This window comes from Poeciliopsis prolifica, unplaced genomic scaffold (assembly GCF_027474105.1).
Source record: "Poeciliopsis prolifica strain line A6 unplaced genomic scaffold, Auburn_PproV2 SCAFFOLD082, whole genome shotgun sequence".
Lineage (NCBI taxonomy): Eukaryota > Metazoa > Chordata > Actinopteri > Cyprinodontiformes > Poeciliidae > Poeciliopsis > Poeciliopsis prolifica.
This window is the reverse complement of record NW_026562457.1, coordinates 1,419,325-1,439,190: the sequence shown is the minus strand read 5'-3', so window position 1 is coordinate 1,439,190 and position 19,866 is coordinate 1,419,325. Positions and strand designations below refer to the sequence as shown.

The following is a 19,866-nucleotide window of genomic DNA, read 5'->3' as shown; positions in this document are numbered from 1 at the left end:
ACACTCAGTGCCTACAGAAGAGGTCCTAGGTGAAGATAAAAACTACAACATGGTGGAACTGTCAGTTACTACTGAGGAGGACTGAGCTGCTCTTTAGAACTACAATTCCTGAACGTTAGAATACAACATGGCGGAACACTCAGTGCCTACAAAAGAGGTCAGAGCTGATTGTCAGAACTACAACATGGTGGAACTGTCAGTTACTACTGAGGAGGAATGAGCTGGCCTTTAGAATTACATTGTGTTTGGGCTTTTATAACTGATTTTAAGCAACCATTGTTACACACAGTATTTGTGTGGAATTTCAAATTAAGCTTAATAAAAATTTCAAAATAAAAGCCCTGAGATTCTTTTATATCACGTAATTGCTCTCTTGGGCATTATGTGACTTTTTTAACAAACCACTGTTAACTTTGGATTATTTTGGACATTTAAATGAAGCTTAATAAAAATTTCAAATAAAAGCTTGAATATTTCTCTCAGGCCTGTCAGAAAAACTAACTTCTTCAAGCATTTAGAATTAAGTCTCTCCTTGTGTGTCACACTGACATGACAGTTGACCTCTTCTTTAGAACTACAACTCCTGAACGTTAGAACTACAACATGGCGGAACACTCAGTGCCTACAAAAGAGGTCATAGGTGAATATAAAAACTACACATGGTGGAACTGTCAGTTACTGCTGAAGAGGAATGAGCTGGCCTTTAGAATTACATTGTGTTTGGGCTTTTTATAACTGATTTTAACCAACCATTGTTACACACAGTATTTGTGTGGAAACTTTAAATTAAGCTGAATGAAAATTTCAAAATAAAACCTTAAATATTTCTCTCAGGCCTGTCAGAAAAACTAACTTCTTCAAGCATTTACAATTAAGCCTCTCCTTGTGTGTCACACTGACATGACAGTTGATCTCTTCTTTAGAACTACAATTCCTGAACGTTAGAACTACAACATGGCGGAACACTCAGTGCCTACAGAAGAGTCATAGGTGAATATAAAAAACTACAACATGGTGGAACTGTCAGTTACTACTGAGGAGACTGAGCTGCTCTTTAGAACTACAATTCCTGAACGTTAGAACTACAACATGGCGGAACACTCAGTGCCTACAGAAGAGGTCATAGGTGAATATAAAAACTACAACATGGTGGAACTGTCAGTTACTACTGATGAGTAATCAGCTGGCCATGACAAGTACTTTTTTTTTGGGAATTTTAGAACTGATTTCAAAACTCCATAGTTACACATGGGATTAGTGTTACCATTTAAATTAAGCTTAATGTAAATTTCAAAATAAAAGCCTTGACAATTGTTCCATCAAGTAATTGCTCTTTTGACCACTATATAACTGATTTAACCCAATCAGTGTTAAACATGGGATGAGATTGGCCATTTAAATTAATCTCAATGAAAATTTCAAAATAAAAGCCTTAAGATTCCTTTCTGGCTCATGCCTATTTTAGGGAAAATGGCTGCCTCAAACTGATAGAATTAAGTCTCCCCCTGTCTGACTCACAGCTGGCAGAGGATCCATTACCATGGCAACGGAACACAAAGGGGCCAGCTGATTAGGACTACAAAAACGCATCACTGTAGTTCTAACTATGGCAGAACTCAGAGAAAAAGCTGGACTTTAGAACTGCTTGTGTTTTGGGCCTTTTATAACTTTTTTCAACCAACCATTGTTACACATGGAATTAGTGTGGAAATTTTAAATTAAGCTTTAAAAAAAAATTCAAAATAAAAGCCTGAGAATTTTTAGATTAAATCAGTGCTCTTTTGACCATTATGTCTGATTTAACCAAATCACTGTTATACATGGGATTACATTGACCATTTAAAATTAAACATTCTGAACATTTCAAAATAAAAGCCTTAAGATTCGGCCGTGGCTAATGCAGCGCCGCAGGCGCTGCAATGATATTAGCTTGCATCATCTTTTCCTCTCAAGTTAGGGCACTGTCTTGCGCAGCAAGACAGTGCATTAGCATTAGCACAAACATTAGCATTTCTCTGTTTTCCCACCAGTGCACTGCCATAGGCAGTGCAATAAGATTATCCTGCATGATCCTTTCCACTCAGGTTAGGGCTCTGCCTTGCACAGCAAGGCAGAGCATTAGCATTAACCTTTTACCTTGCATGAGGCATTAGCTATTTCCCTTACTTATTACCCATATTTAGTATACTGAATGCAGTAAGTCATGCTTGTGACTCTCCACATTGTATTGATGACATTGCAGCTTTCTTTAGCATGGATGCTAATGTTTAGCATCAGAACGCTGGTCCAAACCGACGGGCACACTTTGGCAGGCCCCGGTTAAATTTCTTCAGGAATTTTCTAGTTATTCTTTATTTTTCTTCCGCCAGCCGGAATGCGGCTCGTACCGCTGCGAGCCCACCCACAAACGTGTATCAAAACGTGCGGCTCGTTCCCGGCATTTGAGCTATTACTTTTGGTGGGATTCGGAGTTACGATAAAAAAGTAAAAAGCGAAAAACCATCAAAAAATTCTTGTCAGTTAGAAACTGCCCAAACTAGAGTGTAATCAACGTTTCGTTAGAGTGTGGGAAGCAGTGCGATTCTGACCCAAATACATTTTGAAATCGCCGTCACGCCACAAATATCACCCTATCGGTATCAAACTCGGTCATGACATAGATATGCATGCCTGCTCCGGTAAAATGTTTTCAAAATTTTTCTAGGGCTTACGGTTTTCTGTCTAGGGGCTTCAGAGCGAAGTGATGCGACAGGATTTCGACTCGCTCAGCCAGGTTCACTTCCATGTATTTCTGAAAAATGTCAGACCTCAGCGCACACCATTTTTATCTCGTCGCTGTTATTAATGTGAGTGATGTACAGATATGAATAGCGGGACTATCGGAGACGAAAGATAGCCCTCTCATACGCTTCAAACGGTTTTTCCGATACGTATCACGGTTTCCGAACGGGAAGGAGTTGTTCGGACCGCTTTTTTCAGTGAAAACTGACTGGGTGTCTCACAAGATAGAATTCTTTCTGTCTCACACACATGACAGTTGCAGAGGATTAATTACCATAGCAACGAAGCACAGCAGGGCCGAGCAGCTGATTAGGACTACAAAAAACGCATCACTGTAGTTTTTACTATGGCAGAGCTCTGAGGAAGGAGCTGGCCTTTAGAATTATAAATTAGAACTACAAAAACGCATCACTGTAGTTTTTACTGTGGCAGAGCTCTGAGGAAGGAGCTGGCCTTTAGAATTATAAATTAGAACTACAAAAACGCATCACTGTAGTTTTTACTATGGCTGAGCTCTGAGGAAGGAGCTGGCCTGTAGACTACTTGTGTTTTGGGCATTTTATAACTGATTTTAACCACCTTTGCTACACATGGGATTAGTGTTAATTAAGTTTAATTAATCTTAATGAAATTAAGTTTAATTAAAATTTCACAAACATTTCACAAGCATTAGCACAAACATTAGCATTCACTGTTCCCCACTAGTGCACTGCCGTAGGCAGTTTAATAACATTATCCTGCATGATCTTTTCCAATCAGGTTAGGGCTCTGCCTTGCACAGCAAGGCAAAGCATTAGCATTAGCCTTTTACCTTAAATGAGGTATTAGCTGTTTCCTTTAATTATTACCATGTTCAATAATTCATGCTTGTGACTGTCCACGTGGCTATTGATGACATCGCAGCTTTCTTTAGCATGGATGCTAATGTTTAGCATCAGAACGCTGGGTCCAAACCGACGGGCACACTTTGGCAGGCCCCGGTTAAATGTATTCAGAAATTTTCTAGGGTAGGGTTAGTTTCTCCATTAATGTTTGCTGAGAGCAAGCAGTCAGTGGAGGGGATGTATTTTCCTTTTGCTATAATTTTATCTAGTGTACAAGTAAATTGATGCTGAGCAGAAATAGTATGCTGAAATAAAAATTATATTCAATTTAATTTGTAGGACTTCAAGAAAAGTAAAGTCCCCAAAACTAAGAAAATAATTGATATAATCTCAAGTTGCGTCATTTGTGTGTCTGGAGGTGAACAGTTTCTCTAAACCATCCAGAAAGACTTTCTGAAAGCTGAGATGACCTGAAGCATGAGGAGAGACTCCATGAGACTCGGATGAATCTTTATTTCCTGATGCGATCATAGAAAACAACATTGACATCAAATAAAAATATCTTTTGATTTAAAGTTCGTCGTCACACCCAGAAAAATAAACGCAGGCCCCGCCCCCTTACATCAATCAACCCTCCAGCCAATGGCAGTCGAGGAGGGGCGGAGCCATGCCTTGAAGAGTGACGACAGAAACAACATGTCATTGGTCAGCCCAGTCACATAGTGCAGGATAAACAGTCATGTGATCAGGAGGATCATTTATGTACAGAGAACGTTCTGGAGTTTCCTGTCTGCAAAGCTTCATGGGTCATAATTCAAATAGGGTTTTAGCCCCGCCCACCACGCTGAATAAAAGAAAAGATCAGCATGTCAGAAAGAAAACTCCAGAACATCAACGCCACCAGGAGGAGGAGCCAGGGACCACCGGACCTACAGGAGGCGGAGCCAGGGACCACCCGACCTACAGGAGGCGGAGCCAGGGACCACCCGACCTACAGGAGGCGGAGCCAGGGACCACACGACCCACAGGAAGCGGAGCCAGGGACAACCCGACCTACAGGAGGCGGAGCCAGGGACCACCCGACCTAGAGGAGGCGGAGCCAGGGACCACCCGACCTACAGGAGGCGGCCAGGGACCACCCGACCTACAGGAGGCGGAGCCAGGACCACCCGACTTACAGGAGGCGGAGCCAGGGACAACCCGACCTACAGGAGGCGGAGCCAGGGACCACCCGACCTACAGGAGGCGGAGCCAGGGACCACCCGACCTACAGGAGGCGGAGCCAGGGACCACACGACCCACAGGAGGCGAAGCCAGGGACCACACGACCTAGAGGAGGCGGAGCCAGGGACCACCCGACCTAGAGGAGGCGGAGCCAGGGACCACCCGACCTACAGGAGGTGGAGCCAGGGACCACCGGACGGCGGTCTTAAGACGTTAGTGTCGTCAGACGGTTGGTGGGGCTCTGAAGCCCCGACAGGGACTCATAATGTTCTGGCCCAAGGAACCGGGTAAACAGAGACTCTGAAGTTCTGCTGAAGCCTCCATCAGACCTCATGTCAGAACCAAACCTTTAGGTTCTGCTCAGCGGACACCTGCCAGGTTTTCCATTGACAGGCAGAGCTGAACAGGTCACACCCACACACAGAAATGGTCGGGTCTGAATGGAGCTTCGGGTTCTGCAGATACCTTCAGAAGTCGGGTCCAGTTCCATCAAACAGAACCACACGGAGCAGCATGAGGAAATGCTGAGTGATCGGTGTGGAGACATTCTTCAGGTTCTGCTGGTGAGAGAAATGTTCTGGTCCACAAAATGGCTTCTTGAATCTTCCAGAACCTCCTTCCTGCTGCTCAAGATCTTTAAGGCAACTTTGAGAACAAAATAAACTCGAATCTCTGGTAGAAAAGTCATGCTGCATTCAGGGACTCGCAGAGGCTGGGAAAGCCCATCATCAGGACACAGTCGACACGAGAACTCGGCCAAAGGAACTGAAACTCAGAAATCCTGGTTCCTCATCAGGACCCAGTTTCTGAGCAGCAACGGTTCTGATGGTCCGAGTCTGAAGGTCCAGACTTGGTGTCTGTGACCCGGCTGTGTCCCAAATCCAAGACAATCTCTGGAATTTGAGTCTGTCCAAGTCGGAGTGTCAGGGAAAGGTCAGAGTGCAACGGAGAAAGGTCAGATACGTACTAGGATACCGTCCCAGTGCGAGCGAGCGTGCAGCGCCGCTCAGCTCTGACCTTTCCCTGAAAAGATCCAGTCCAGGACCTGACCTCTGTGACCTCTGTGACGGTGGGCCTGCGGCAGCCTCAGCGACTCTCAGAAACAATGTGAAGGCAACAGTCATGTCAGGTTACCGTGGCAACCACAGCCAAACAGACGGCTTCTCGCTCGGCGTCCATCAGAGCCGCTCGGCGTCCATCAGAGCCGCTCGGCGTCCATCAGAGCCGCTCGGCGTCCATCAGAGCCGCTCGGCGTCCATCAGAGCCGCTCGGCAACATTCGCCCGCTTTTTCATTTAGAAACAGACGTGAATTTCATCTTTTTCCAGCTCAGACACTCCCTGAACCCGGTCCGATGCGGTCAGAACCACAGCAGGCGCTAGACCCTAAAGTCAGAGTTCACCAATGGTTCGACGTTCTCCAGGCAGAAACAGTCCGACGTTCCTGAAACCAGAACCCTTAAAGACCATCTGTTCTGAGAACAATCCAGCCTAAGCGCTCCGGTTCTGGTCCAAAAACAAGTTTTAGCAAAGTCCATTGTGGATCAACCAGTTGCCATGGCAACCAGAACCAGTTCAGCGGTTCTGATCGAACCCGCCTCACCAGAACCGATCATTGGCAACGGAGGAATATTTACATGTTTGAAGTCCAGGCAGAGGAATGTGAGCGCCCCCTGCAGGCAGAGGAATGTGAGCGCCCCCTGCAGGCAGAGGAATGTGAGCGCCCCCTGCAGGCAGAGGAATGTGAGCGCCCCCTGCAGGCAGAGGAATGTGAGCGCCCCTGCAGGCAGAGGAATGTGAGCGCCCCCTGCAGGCAGGAAGCAGATGCTGCTCAGCGATTGGTCCGTTGCAGGGAAGGCGTGGCCTCCAGTGCGGCCAATCGGAGCTCGGTCTGTAAAACGATCTTAATCCGACCCAAGTCGGGTCAGGAACGTCTGGAGCAAATCCAGGATAAATGAACGGAATCCCAACGTTCCGGCTGCGCCGACCTTTCACCCCGATTCTCAGACCGGCGTGGCGCTGATCAGCGTTGCCATGGTTACAGAGAACCAATCAGCTTCAGTTTCTGGTTCCGGTCAGTTCCGGACGCTTCGGGTTCCCTGCGTCGTCCCGCGTCATTCTGATGAAGATGAGGGCTTAAATGAGGATGAAGGCCGTCCAGCTGGCATCATCATCTTCGCGGGCTTTAGTCCAGCAGGTGGCGCTGCGAAAACGCCTCAGGATTCGGTCCAAAGGGAGTCTGAGACCCGGGATCAGGGCTTCTGTGGGCCCGGGGACAGAACCACCGGGGTGGAGAGTCCGTCCACGCTCAGCGCCGGGATGTGGATCTGGTTGCTGCCGTTGGCCGGAAACTGCAGAGGAACAGAGACGAGTCAGAACCAGAACCAGACTTCTGGAGGAACGGGTCAGAACCAGACATGCACGGTTCTTCCTGCAGTGGAAAAACAAACAGATCCCTCCAGAGGAAGACCTGGAGAGACAGTCCGGGTCTCCGATGGACTTGGGGGGTTCTGGAGAGATCCAGGACCTGTTCTGAATCCTCACAGACATAGAAGGATGTGTGTGCAGGTCCAGCTCAGGTTCCAAGCCACCAGAGGAACCAGAAGAACACCCGAGTTCTGCTGAGTGGCACGCAACTAGGCCTTTCACGATAAATGATAAATCAATTAATCGCACAATAAATTAAAACTATCAACGTCATTTCAATTATCGTCTATATCGTTTCTTCCTGCCTTTCTCTTACTGTTGATGACACTGAATGAAAAAAGGCTCAACTCCACTGACCCTCCCTTCCTTATTTCTTAGAGTAATGCCCAGCGCGCTGCACCATCTGATGTCGCCGATTGTCGCCCTTTATCAAAACCTGAGAGACACATTAGCCGACAGAAATACTCGCTATAACGGTTCGATCGAACCGTGTTGTGTCCAACAATGGACACAAAATAAGTCCAGTTCACTAACTTTGAAACCAGGCATTAATCAATTCCTTACTATAATCTACCTGCAATGCATGTAGCTAGTGTCAGTCTGACTGAATGAAAATCATTATAAACTATTTATGTCACCTTAACGAAGAACAGCTGAAAAGTTACCAGGTTTTCTGCTAGAAATTTCGCTCCAACTCCTCCCCTAGTTATTTATATTTTCTTTGCATGAAATGTTGAATAAACATTCATGTTGTTTCCGATGTCTGCTGGACTTCGGGTTGCACCGTGTCAGCTGTTCGGGATTCCCTCCGTGTTTCCCCTCAGAAAGCAGGAGGAGAATCCGCGCTTTCTGATTGGCTACCGTCACATTCAACAGGCTGCGTCACTCTCCCATTGTGGATAAATCCTTGATTTAGATCGGAGCAACGATCTACCGTAACACACAACGATCTACCGTAACACACAACGATCTACCGTAACACACGACGATCTACCGTAACACGACGATCTACCGTAACACAGAACGATCTACCGTAACACACAACGATCTACCGTAACACACGACGATCTACCGTAACACACGACGATCTACCGTAACACACGACGATCTACCGTAACACAGAACGATCTACCGTAACACAGAACGATCTACCGTAACACACGACGATCTACCGTAACACGACGATCTACCGTAACACACAACGATCTACCGTAACACACAACGATCTACCGTAACACAGAACGATCTACCGTAACACACAACGATCTACCGTAACACAGAACGATCTACCGTAACACAGAACGATCTACCGTAACACACGACGATCTACCGTAACACACAACGATCTACCGTAACACAGAACGATCTACCATAACACACAACGATCTACCTTAACACAGAACGATCTACCGTAACACAGAACGATCTACCGTAACACAGAACGATCTACCGTAACACACGACGATCTACCGTAACACAGAACGATCTACCGTAACACACGACGATCTACCGTAACACACTAGTGACAATCTCAGAACGAAGAACGTTCTTAGATTGTCGTTCTGGGTAATAAATCCTGTAGTTTGAACTATTGCATCATTCAGTCGATTCTTCTCTATTTAAATCTAATTATTACTGAAGGGCAATAAACTATACAGACTTCATAATCTGCACTCTTTTGGTTGAATGCAGTGTTTATTTCCACTTTGGCTTCATGTTGTTTAGTTTTTATTCAAGTACATTTATTGTTAATGCCACTAAATCAATGTAAAAAGGTCTTCAAACAATATTATCGTTTATCGCAATAATTTTTGAGACAATATATCGGCCAGCAAACTCTCTTATTGTGACAGGCCTACACGCAACACATTGATCAGGTCCAGTTGATCAAAACCGATCAGCACCAATAATCATCAGATCAGCTGCTTTCAGTCTGGAGTTAAAGTAGCTCAGGGTTTTGGCTGTTTGTCAGTTTTCTGGAAGTTTGTTCCAGATCTGTGGAGCATAGAAGCTGAATGTTGCTTTTCCATGTTTGGTTCTGGTTCTGACGCAGAGCAGAACCAGAACCAGCAGGTTGATCCAGCAGCAGATCTTTAATCTGTTCAGTGATTTATAAACTAGCAGCAGTTTAAAGCCTCAGTGAAGGACTGTAGAACCGGCGTTGTCGCCATCTCTCGGTTCTAGTCAGAACTCCAGCAGCAGCGTTCTGGACCGTTGGTGTGACAGTCATGGTGCTGTGGGCTAGGTCTATTACCTGGAAGGACAGCTTGGCTGGTGAGCGCGGGGCGATAGGACTGAGCGTGCTCCAAAGTGGATGGTGGAGGGAAGAGCACTGGGCGTCAGCAGCACCGGGGTCTGAAAAACATGAACACAGAACCTTCCAGAACTTTTCAGAACCGTCTGGAGACATTAGGCTGTTTACAGTCAGGTGGGAAAGTCAGTCATCGACAGGAGCTGCTTGGTCTCCACGGCACTTCCTGTTCAGAAACATTAAACCACAGAGCGAGGCGTGCAGGACATCTCTGTTGCCACGGCAATCTCCTCGCTCAAGGATTTAATGCAGGAAAACTTTCTGAGCTCCTGGTGGAGGTTCTGAAGAACGCCGCGGTTAGCTAGAACGCCGCGGTTAGCTAGAACGCCACAGTTAGCTAGAACGCCGTGGTTAGCTAGAACGCCACAGTTAGCTAGAACGCCACAGTTAGCTAGAACGCCGCGGTTAGCTAGAACGCCACAGTTAGCTAGAACGCCACGGTTAGCTAGAACGCCACAGTTAGCTAGAACGCCGTGGTTAGCTAGAACGCCGCGGTTAGCTAGAACGCCACAGTTAGCTAGAACGCCGCGGTTAGCTAGAACGCCACAGTTGCTAGAACGCCGTGGTTAGCTAGAACGCCGCGGTTAGCTAGAACGCCACAGTTAGCTAGAACGCCACGGTTAGCTAGAACGCCACGGTTAGCTAGAACGCCGCCGTTAGCTAGAACGCCATGGTTAGCTAGAACGCCGCCGTTAGCTAGACCGCCCGGATAGCTAGAAGCCCACAGTTACTAGAACCACGCGGATAGCTAGAACGCCACAGTTAGCTAGACCACCGCGGATAGCTAGAACGCCACAGTTAGCTAGACCACCGCGGATAGCTAGAACGCCACAGTTAGCTAGACCACCGTGGATAGCTAGAACGCCACAGTTAGCTGGAACGCCACAGATAGCTAGAACGCCACACAGTTAGAAAGCCGCGGTTAGCTAGAACGCAGCAGTTAGCTAGAATGCCGTGGTTAGCTAGAACGCCACAGTTAGCTAGAACGCCGCGGTTAGCTAGACCACTGCGGATAGGTAGAACGCCATGGTTAGCTAGAACGCCACAGTTAGCTAGACCACCGGGTTTAGCTAGAACATCACAGTTAGCTAGACCACTGCGGTTAGCTAGAACGCCACAGTTAGCTCGAACGCCGCGGTTAGATAGACTGCCTAGGTTAGCTAGACTTGCGCAGTTAGCTAGAACGCCGAGGTTGGATAATCGGCATGGTTTGCTAGAACGGCGCGGTTAGGTAGACTGCCGAGGTTAGCTAGAACGCCGCAGTTAGCTAGAACGGCGTGGTTAGCTAGAACGCCCAAGCCAGCTAGACCGGCGCGGTTAGCTAGAATGCCGAGCTCAGCTACAAGAATATGAGTCACTGAGAATCTGATCAGAACCATGCGACGTTGCTCTGGTCCAGCTTACCAGGGCGTGGGAGGTGATGACGGTCGGCGTCAATGTGTTGGCGGCGCCCGGTGCCAACAGACTGTTGACAGCGGCGTTCACCTGCAGGGGGACAGGAAGTGATGTCAGAGCTGTGACAGACGGACCAGTGGATCATGCGACCCGGATCATCAGAACCTTATCCAGGGAGAGGCCGGGCGGCAGGGAGGGTGAGGACGAGGACGGCAGCTCCAGGATCCGGGGCTTCTTGGGTTTGGGCAGCCCGGCGCAAGATGGTGAGGTTGATGCCGAAGATGAAGAGGAGCACGTTGCTGTGGCAACAGAGGGCTCTGACGGGAAACGGAGATGAGCCCAGAGAAGAAGCAACAGAACCGGCAGCTGAACCGGCTGGGCCGGGTTCTGGTCTGACATGGGAACCAGGAAGTCACCTGCTAGAGAGTCCTTGGCCCCGCCCACTTCCACCCTCCTGGCGTCCGGCCCCGGAGGCGGGGGGCTCTCCACGATGGTGATGGGCGGTTCTGATTCTGCTGGGCCACAGATGAGCTGGGGAACCTGGACACGTCAGAGGAGATTTGGTCACACACCACTTCCATCGGAACCAGAACCGGGCCTTCTGGGTACGGCGGCGCCGGCCCTCACCTGGTCCGCCTGCTTCCTCGGCAGGGTCACCATCTCCAGCAGCTCCTCCTCCGACGGCAGGTTCTCCTCCTTGATGACGACGGGCGGAGGCGACGGGTTGATGATGACAAAGACAGGTGAGGCGCGGGGGCCGCGGGGTCGTCCAGTAGGGGCGCCGGCGGCCCGTCGGGGACGGAGTCTGGACCTTGGGTCCCGCCGGGAGCCAGGGGCAGGAGGGGGGCAAAAGGAGGCGAGTCGCCCACCCCGGTGAGGTAGATGTGGGGGGGGTCGCTGAGAGGAGGGCCGGGGGGGTTCTGTGGAGGACAGATGGAGAGCGGGTCGATCAGAACCGGGTCAGAACTAAAATGCAAAGGCAGACGGAGCTGACCTGTGACTGGCCGCTGGCTGAGGCCTGCGGGCTGAGCGCCGGGTGGGGCGAGGCCTGGGGGGCGAGCTGCAGGCAGTCCACAGCGCCACCAGCTGGAGGGAGGGCTGGCCTTCTGGCAGCAGGCTCACCTGAGAGGAAGACACGATGAAGAGCACCGCCCCGCTGGCTGAGGAAGAGGAGCGAAGAAGAGGCCTCACCTCTCTGGCCTTGGGTTGGGGTCCGGCTGCAGCAGGAGCTCTGATTTGATTGGCCGGGGGTTGGGCGGGGCCTGCAGGGATTGGATGGTGAAGGTGGAGTAGAGGCCGGACTTCATGTAGTCGTTCCTGGAGCTCTTCTGGGCGCCGCCGGGCCCAGGCGCTGCGGGTGACACTTTGTCATGACCACCGGCCACAACCAGGTTACATGATAACAAACAAGGCGCCGTACCTGGGCCGAGCCCTTTGACTGGCAGACTGAGGCCACGGCCCCGAGGCCCTTCTGCTGGCCGATTGGGTCGCCGGCGTCTTTCTTCAGGAGCTCCTCGGCGCCGCGAGGCCCGTCTGCCAGCGCCGGGTCGGGCTGGCTCACAAACTTATAGACAAACTTCTGACCGCTAACCTTCTTGATGATGTTCTGCAAGAAGACAACAGCGGCATCAGGAACCAGGTTCTGGTTCTGAGTTACTTAGATCTGCTGTACTCCCCTGCTCATCAACACGTTGACCTGGTAGCAGTAGAACCGCCAGGCTTCCCCCAGAGTATTGTAAGCCTGGCGGGCCGCCATGCTCTATGTTGCCCCCGCCAGGTTAAGCTTTTTTTATTACACCGAAAAAAATTTAATAATTTATTTCTTTTATTAAGCTGGACTATAAATGTCTCTTCTGCAGAGAACATTTCACTGGCAGGGCAGAAAGATGGGTTTATAGTTTCTATAGTTTTTAATACGGACTGGGGCTTCAGCTCTGCTCACCTCGTAACTAGCGCAACATGCTGGCTTGTTTTTATTTATTTTTTTGGGCAACATAAATATTTTGTCTACCTGGAGTCAGTAAGTTGCCGCATGGGGATCAGAGCAACTCGTCCCACGAAGCCCGGGCAACCAGAACATGATTGGCTCTCAAAGAGCCGATACGGATCCTTAGAGCCAAATGGAACCTGCTAAACCCACACAAACTGAACCGCAGTCTGTCCCTCATCATGCAGCAGGTCTCATCACGCAGCAGGTCTCATCACGCAGCAGGTCTCATCACGCAGCAGGTCTCATCACGCAGCAGGTCTCGTCATGCAGCAGGTCTCATCATGCAGCAGGTCTCATCATGCAGCAGGTCTCGTCATGCAGCAGGTCTCGTCATGCAGCAGGTCTCATCATGCAGCAGGTCTCATCATGCAGCAGGTCTCATCATGCAGCAGGTCTCATCACGCAGCAGGTCTCATCACGCAGCAGGTCTCATCATGCAGCAGGTCTCATCATGCAGCAGGTCTCATCATGCAGCAGGTCTCATCACGCAGCAGGTCTCATCACGCAGCAGGTCTCATCATGCAGCAGGTCTCATCATGCAGCAGGTCTCATCATGCAGCAGGTCTCATCACGCAGCAGGTCTCATCATGCAGCAGGTCTCATCATGCAGCAGGTCTCATCACGCAGCAGGTCTCATCACGCAGCAGGTCTCATCATGCAGCAGGTCTCATCACGCAGCAGGTCTCATCATGCAGCAGGTCTCATCACGCAGCAGGTCTCATCATGCAGCAGGTCTCATCATGCAGCAGGTCTCATCACGCAGCAGGTTTCATCATGCAGCAGGTCTCATCATGCAGCAGGTCTCATCATGCAGCAGGTCTCATCATGCAGCAGGTCTCATCATGCAGCAGGTCTCATCATGCAGCAGGTCTCATCATGCAGCAGGTCTCATCATGCAGCAGGTCTCATCACGCAGCAGGTCTGACTGACTGCCAGTTTCCTAAGATTTATTAACCAACAGCTAAATAGCATCTGATTGTTGCTATGGTAACAAAGCAATCTAACTGTAAAGATTGATCTTTGAACTTTTACAAAGTAAACTCGGTAGCTCCTTAAAATCTTAAATTTAAATGTTAAACCATTGAACCAAATTTAGCTGCACTGATAATCTCTTAGTACATTTCTACCTTGGGCCAGCATCACCTTTTTAGATCCACTGACTGCTGATTTAAATTGGCTCTAACAGAAGTTCAAATAATTGATATTTATTTGAATTTTATGATTTGTTGTTTTTAAGATTTGTGGGTTTAAGGACTGTCAACAATGACTTCCAGTAACTTAATTACCCAGTAATATTTTATATTTCCTTACAATCTTTAAATACCAAAACAAGGTGGACGGCGGCAGCGCCCAAACCGCCGCAGCGCCCAAACCGCCGCAGCGCCCAAACCGCCGCAGCGCCCAAACCTCCGCAGCGCCCAAACCGCCGCAGGACCCAAACCGCCGGACTGAGCAGGTTCACTGGGAAGCCCTGCGTAGCTACGCTCACCTTGTCGTAGTAGTAGCGTAACGCGCGGCTCAGCTTGTCGTAGTTCATGTTGTGCTTGTTCTTGCGCAGCCCCCAGAGGCGGGCCACCTCCTCTGCGTCCAGCAGCTTGAACTCTCCGTCCTCGCCGGTCCAGGAGATCAGGTGGCGCTGGTGCTGGTCCTCCAGCAGGTGCAGCAGGAACTGCCACAATGTGATGGACGGGTCCAAAGCTGGAGGAGCAGAGAGAAAGGTCAGACAAGGACTGGTCCAGAACCAGAGCTGCCAGTTTGAAGTTAAAGTAGAGCTGCACTCTTCAGAAGCCAGAAATGAAACGAAATCGCTCCATCAGAACTCAACCAGAACACAATATCAGCCCGGCATCGTTCTGATCCGACTGATCCAGAACTGGCCAGTTTACACAGGATGCTGCATGTAAGTAATATCTGAATGATCAGAACAATAATCAATAGTGTTATTAATTCTCACTTCATCGTCTCATCAGTTCAACACAAACGTTGAAGTAATTAGTAAAACTCCGACAGACCGCCGGACCGTGTGGGAACATCCTGATGCTAACAGCAGCTCCGCCAGCAGAACCACAAATGGATCAACATGTTTCAGCACAAGCATAAAACGGAGCAAATCCAGCTGAAAGTTCTGGTTCTGATCCATTCGGGCCCTTCTGTGTGTCCTGTCTCATTGAAAATGAAAATTTCCCTGACCCGGTTCTGATCCAACACAGGCTCAGTTGCTGGCATTACAAACACATTCAGCAATCAGTTGATTATTAGTTTAATCATGAAACAGGTTTATGTCATTCCTGGCCGGGTTCTAATACAACTGGGTTTTCAGTTTCCACCAGAACCAGCTGCTGGTCTCCAGTGAGGAAGAGGAGAAGATGCTCCCCTCCAGAACCATCTAGACCCAGAACTATAGCGGTCCTGCACAGACAGGGGGCTGCAGGGTTCTTCGTTGCCCAGAACCAGAGGGAATAATCCTCTCATCTGAATCAAAGTGGGTCAGAACTCCACCGGCAGCAAATGGTTCTGCTGGTTCTGATCCGGCTCCGTCCAGCCGAGACGGTTCTGGCATGCGTTTCAGAGTCAGGGAGCCCGTGGGTCACAGCGTGGTCAGCGTGAACCAGTCCGACCCTCACACAGGGTTTCCCCCAGTGCATTATAAGTCTGGGGGCCCGCCAGGCCTTACTTGCCGCCCCGCCAGGCCAAGTGCTGCTTGGTTTTGTTTTTAGGAAAGAGAAACCAAAAAACACTTTTATATTTTAATCTGGATTACAAGTGTTGCTCTGAGCGTTTTCACTGGCAGAGCAGATTTATTCCTAAAAGGCAAGTTTATAGTTGATGCATCCAAAGCCGGGACAGCGACCAATCACAGCTGGCGCCTCAGCCACTGCTTGCTCTGTGAAGTTGACCTTTCACTCAAACTGGACAGGCTGACCTGTATGCATATCTACATCAACCCCTTGTGAGGAATCATGATTCTTTAAGTTTAACCCCACCGCGTTAGCTCTGGCTGCGCAGCTCTATGAAGCGCAGGAATAACTTGAAATCGCTGTCAGAGGTGTGTTGAGGAGCCTGAGAGGGATTTATCTTTGTGTATGGCGTTTCCATCTCAGCAGCTGCCCACCGGGTGGGCTGTCTTCCCAGTAAAGTTTATGTCTGTGCTCCCGGTTGGCCGGAGCGTTAGCGCTTAGCGAACCAGCGCTAAGCTCATCGTGCAGGTTCAGCCGGTGAGGAGCTTTCAGTTCTCCTGGCGGTCTCGCATCACGCTGCTTTTATACTGTTTTATAGTTTTAGTTTGATTTTTCCGGTTACACGAAGCTACAGCCATGTCAAATGCTTTGTCCACTTAGTTAAAGACAGATCTGAAAATCTCGTCCCATAAACTCAGGCGACCAGAACAGTTTCTGTGACTCGTATTAAAACTGGACAGATAGAAATGTTAGAGCTGCTAGAGCTCTAACATTTCTGTTAACGTTTTAGCGGTTCATTGAATTAAATCTGTTTGTTGCTCCTCTCTGCAGTGCAGCAGGTTGAACTCATCCTGCAGGGCCGGTCCAAGGCTGCATGAGGCCCGGGGCAGAGCCTGACTTTGGGGCCCCTCTTGCTGCTAGAACATCAGAACCTCTAGCAGCTTCTGTTGGATTTAATCTGGGAGATTAAAGTAGATTAACTGGCCAACCTGACAACTATAATTACAGTTTATTCATTTGTATTTGTGAACAAACGGCTCAAACTCAAAGATTAACCTCGCAGCATCAGATTGTTGCTATGGTCACAATCTAACTGTGGATGTTGCTCTTTGAAGTTTTACAAAGTAAACTTGCCAGCTCCTTAAAATCTTATATTTAAATGTTAAACAATTTAAAATATTTTACTTTATGCTGAAACCATTAAATCAACTTTAGTAGCATTTATAATCTCAATAAACAAATGTTCCATTTATACATCTGTGGTTTTTGTTCAAATATGATCATTTATGGCCCCTGAAGCCCGGGGGCCGAGGGACCCGCTGCCTTCATGTGGATTAAACACAAGTGCAAATAATTAATATTCATTTTAATTGCATTTTTTGATTTGCTGTTTTTCAGACTAGTTGTGGTTTAAATAGTTTCAGTGGAGATGTTTTCCTGTAACATCCAGTAATATTTTTACATTTCCTGTCTAATCAACATCTTTCATACAAAAACACTCAGCAGGTTAACTGGGGGAACCTGCTGACCCGACTCGACCCGACTGGCTGCTCAAACCACGAGGAGAACCAGAGAACAGGCCCGTGTTCGGATCAGAACCGGGCCTGGCGGCGCCTCTCCTGCCATCATCTCATCTAACAACATGAAAGCATCAGCGTTGCCATGGTAACATGCTAATATTGCATCACAGACGAGAGAGTTTGCTGATCAACAAGATGAAGAGCGACATCCTCTTCCTCCTCAGGCTGATCGGATCATAACAATAATCACTCAGCCAGCATTTGGGATGATGGAAAAATGAACGTTCATTAATGTTTTTGTTCAGGCAGAAAGGAAGCTGCTGCATATGGCTGAAAATCACCAACAGCGATTAATCACAGAAAATCGATCTTTATCAACCAGAATCATCTTTGGGTCGTGAAGAAATTTGACTCCAGCTGCATTAAACTGGAGAAATGCTCATTTAGCACTTCTGTCCTTTATTTAAAGCAGGTTAAAGCATTTTCACCCTGACTCAGGCCTTCAGTTTCAGGCTCGTCTGTAAGCTGAACGGAAGCTGAAGCGGTTTCAGCGTCACCAGCACACGGACACAGCGCCACCTGAAGCCGCAGGCTCACCTGTTGCTACCTGCTTACCGTTAATCAGCGGGTTGGACTCCATCTTCTGAGCGGGTTCAGCCTGGGCTGCAGTCACACCGCCTCCATGCTGCGGCTGTCGGCGTCGTGTCGCTGCTGCTGCGGGTCTGTTTGCGTGCAAAGTGTCACAGCGGAGCTGAAGAGGAGGCGGAGGAGGAGGAGACGTTCAGCCGCTTCTCTGCCGACCTGCTGTCGTTATGTAACCGCTCCGAGCCGCCGCGGCGGGGCTCCGCAGCCTCCATGCTAACTGTCCTCTGGGGAGCACAGCGTCCAAGGAAAGCAGCCCCACTATCAGCGAATCCTTCTGGGCTCACCTGCGGCGGTCCTGGACGGATCCGCGCTCCGGGTCGTTCTGCCGCAAACAAACCTGCTGACAAAGCCCGCTAGAACGATAAGACAACTGCTTCCACCGCAAAATCAAAGCAAAATAAAGTATTTTATCTTCTCAGAGACTGAAAACAAATATATTACAAATCAAAGTCCTAATGCTTTTAGAAAAGTTTCGCAAGTTCAAGGTCCAGTCACAACAGAAGCTGTTACTTTAGCCTAGCCTGCTCTACCAAGGAGCTGTTAGCCTAGCATAGCCTAGCTCAGCCTAGCCATCTGCTCCAGTACTGAGCTGTTAGCTTAGCCCCCCGCCTCTCGGTCTGCGTCAGACCCGAAACATCTCCAGAGATTCCCGGGACCGTCCACGCACCTCCAACACGGAGCAAAAGAAACGGAGAAGGTCCAGTTTCTGATTCGATAGATGTGTTCGGGGATAACGACTGAACTCTTCAACACAAGCACAGTAACGGCGGTAAAGACTGGGGTTCCGGTGGCGTCTTTCAAAATAAAAGTTCAAAAAGGCGCAGCTAAAGATTAATTTAAACTCAGTGTATCTTTATGGTATGCTGCATTGTTTGATTTTATGTTACTGTACTTCTTTCAAGCATCATTGAGTGTTTAGGAAATACAAAATAAGATGTATCATGACTATTTACAGAAGGAATCATACGATTCTGAGTAAAAACTAATAATGTTATGTTGTTTTCAGCTCCAGCTCCTACAGATCCCCTTAGGGGACATGCAGGGGTTTTTTCTTTTGCATTCCCTCGCAGTAATGTCCAGGGCTCTCATGTATGAAATGGTTCTGTGGACAAGAATAAAGTAGAGAGACAAAACTCATCAAAATCCACTGAAATGATTCAGTTATTTAGACCAGGAAGCATCAAACCCAATGATTTTATTTTCATATTTTATTGTTTAGATGATGAAACTGAACCGATTTATCCTCAGACAATAAGCCAGCACAAAATAAAGAAAAGAAAATAAAGATGTGAAAACATCACAACATGTAAATAATACATTTATTCAGTTTGTCTCATAAAGACAAAACGATTCGTCTGAATGAATCAATGACTGATTTATTCAAGAGAAACCAGGCTGATCGATAGGTTTGATTACTGGGTGATCAATAGGTTTGATTACTGGAGGTGATCGATAGCTTTGATTACTGCAGGTGATCAATAATCTCAGGTATAGCTGCTCCTGTGGCTCTGATGGAGAACATGGAGCCATTGATCAGAGATCATATTGATCTGCTGGTTTATTGGCGTTTAGATTGATCCAGACTGATCATCCTGGGACTCTGAGCAGAACTTGAAGCAGGTTCTGGTCCTGGTTCTGGTCCCGGTCCCGGTCCGGTCCCGGTTCTGGTCCTGGTTCCGGTCCTGGCTCCGGTCCCGGTCCCGGTCCCGGTTCCGGTCCCGGTCCGGCTGGCCCGCCTTGTGGACAGAAACATCTCTACCCTGTAGCTTCTGCTCTGCTTCCTGTGTTCAGGTTTAAAGCGGCTGCAGGTTCTGCTGCTCCGTCTGGCTGCAGGTCTCATCATTTATGTGGAGTTTAGTCTTTACAATTTATTATTTGGATTTCTGTGACCTTATGCGCCCCGAGAGCAACTTGGAAATCAAATATAGAATCGTTATTATGCTAAAGACGTGTACTGCGACAAAGACGTTGCCATGGCTTCACGTGGCGGCAGACTTCCTGGTATTTATACTAATTTACATTAATATGTATTTAGGGAGGCGACGGGCGGAGCAGCAGCTGCTCTGCTTCCTG

General features: G+C 48.5%; 1 protein-coding gene across 1 annotated transcript; it reads right to left on the bottom strand.

Annotated features, from left to right (window-relative positions):
* Positions 1-4,098: 4,098 nt before the first annotated feature.
* Positions 4,099-18,556, bottom strand: elk1 (ETS transcription factor ELK1). The gene is given in 15 exon segments (XM_055022210.1): positions 4,099-7,178; positions 9,509-9,564; positions 9,567-9,609; positions 10,970-11,050; positions 11,126-11,277; positions 11,377-11,500; positions 11,588-11,709; positions 11,712-11,880; positions 11,955-12,055; positions 12,058-12,082; positions 12,152-12,168; positions 12,171-12,311; positions 12,365-12,566; positions 14,440-14,648; positions 17,764-18,556. Coding segments are annotated over 15 exon segments (1,566 nt in total). The 5' UTR covers positions 17,789-18,556; the 3' UTR covers positions 4,099-7,079.
* Positions 18,557-19,866: the final 1,310 nt, after the last annotated feature.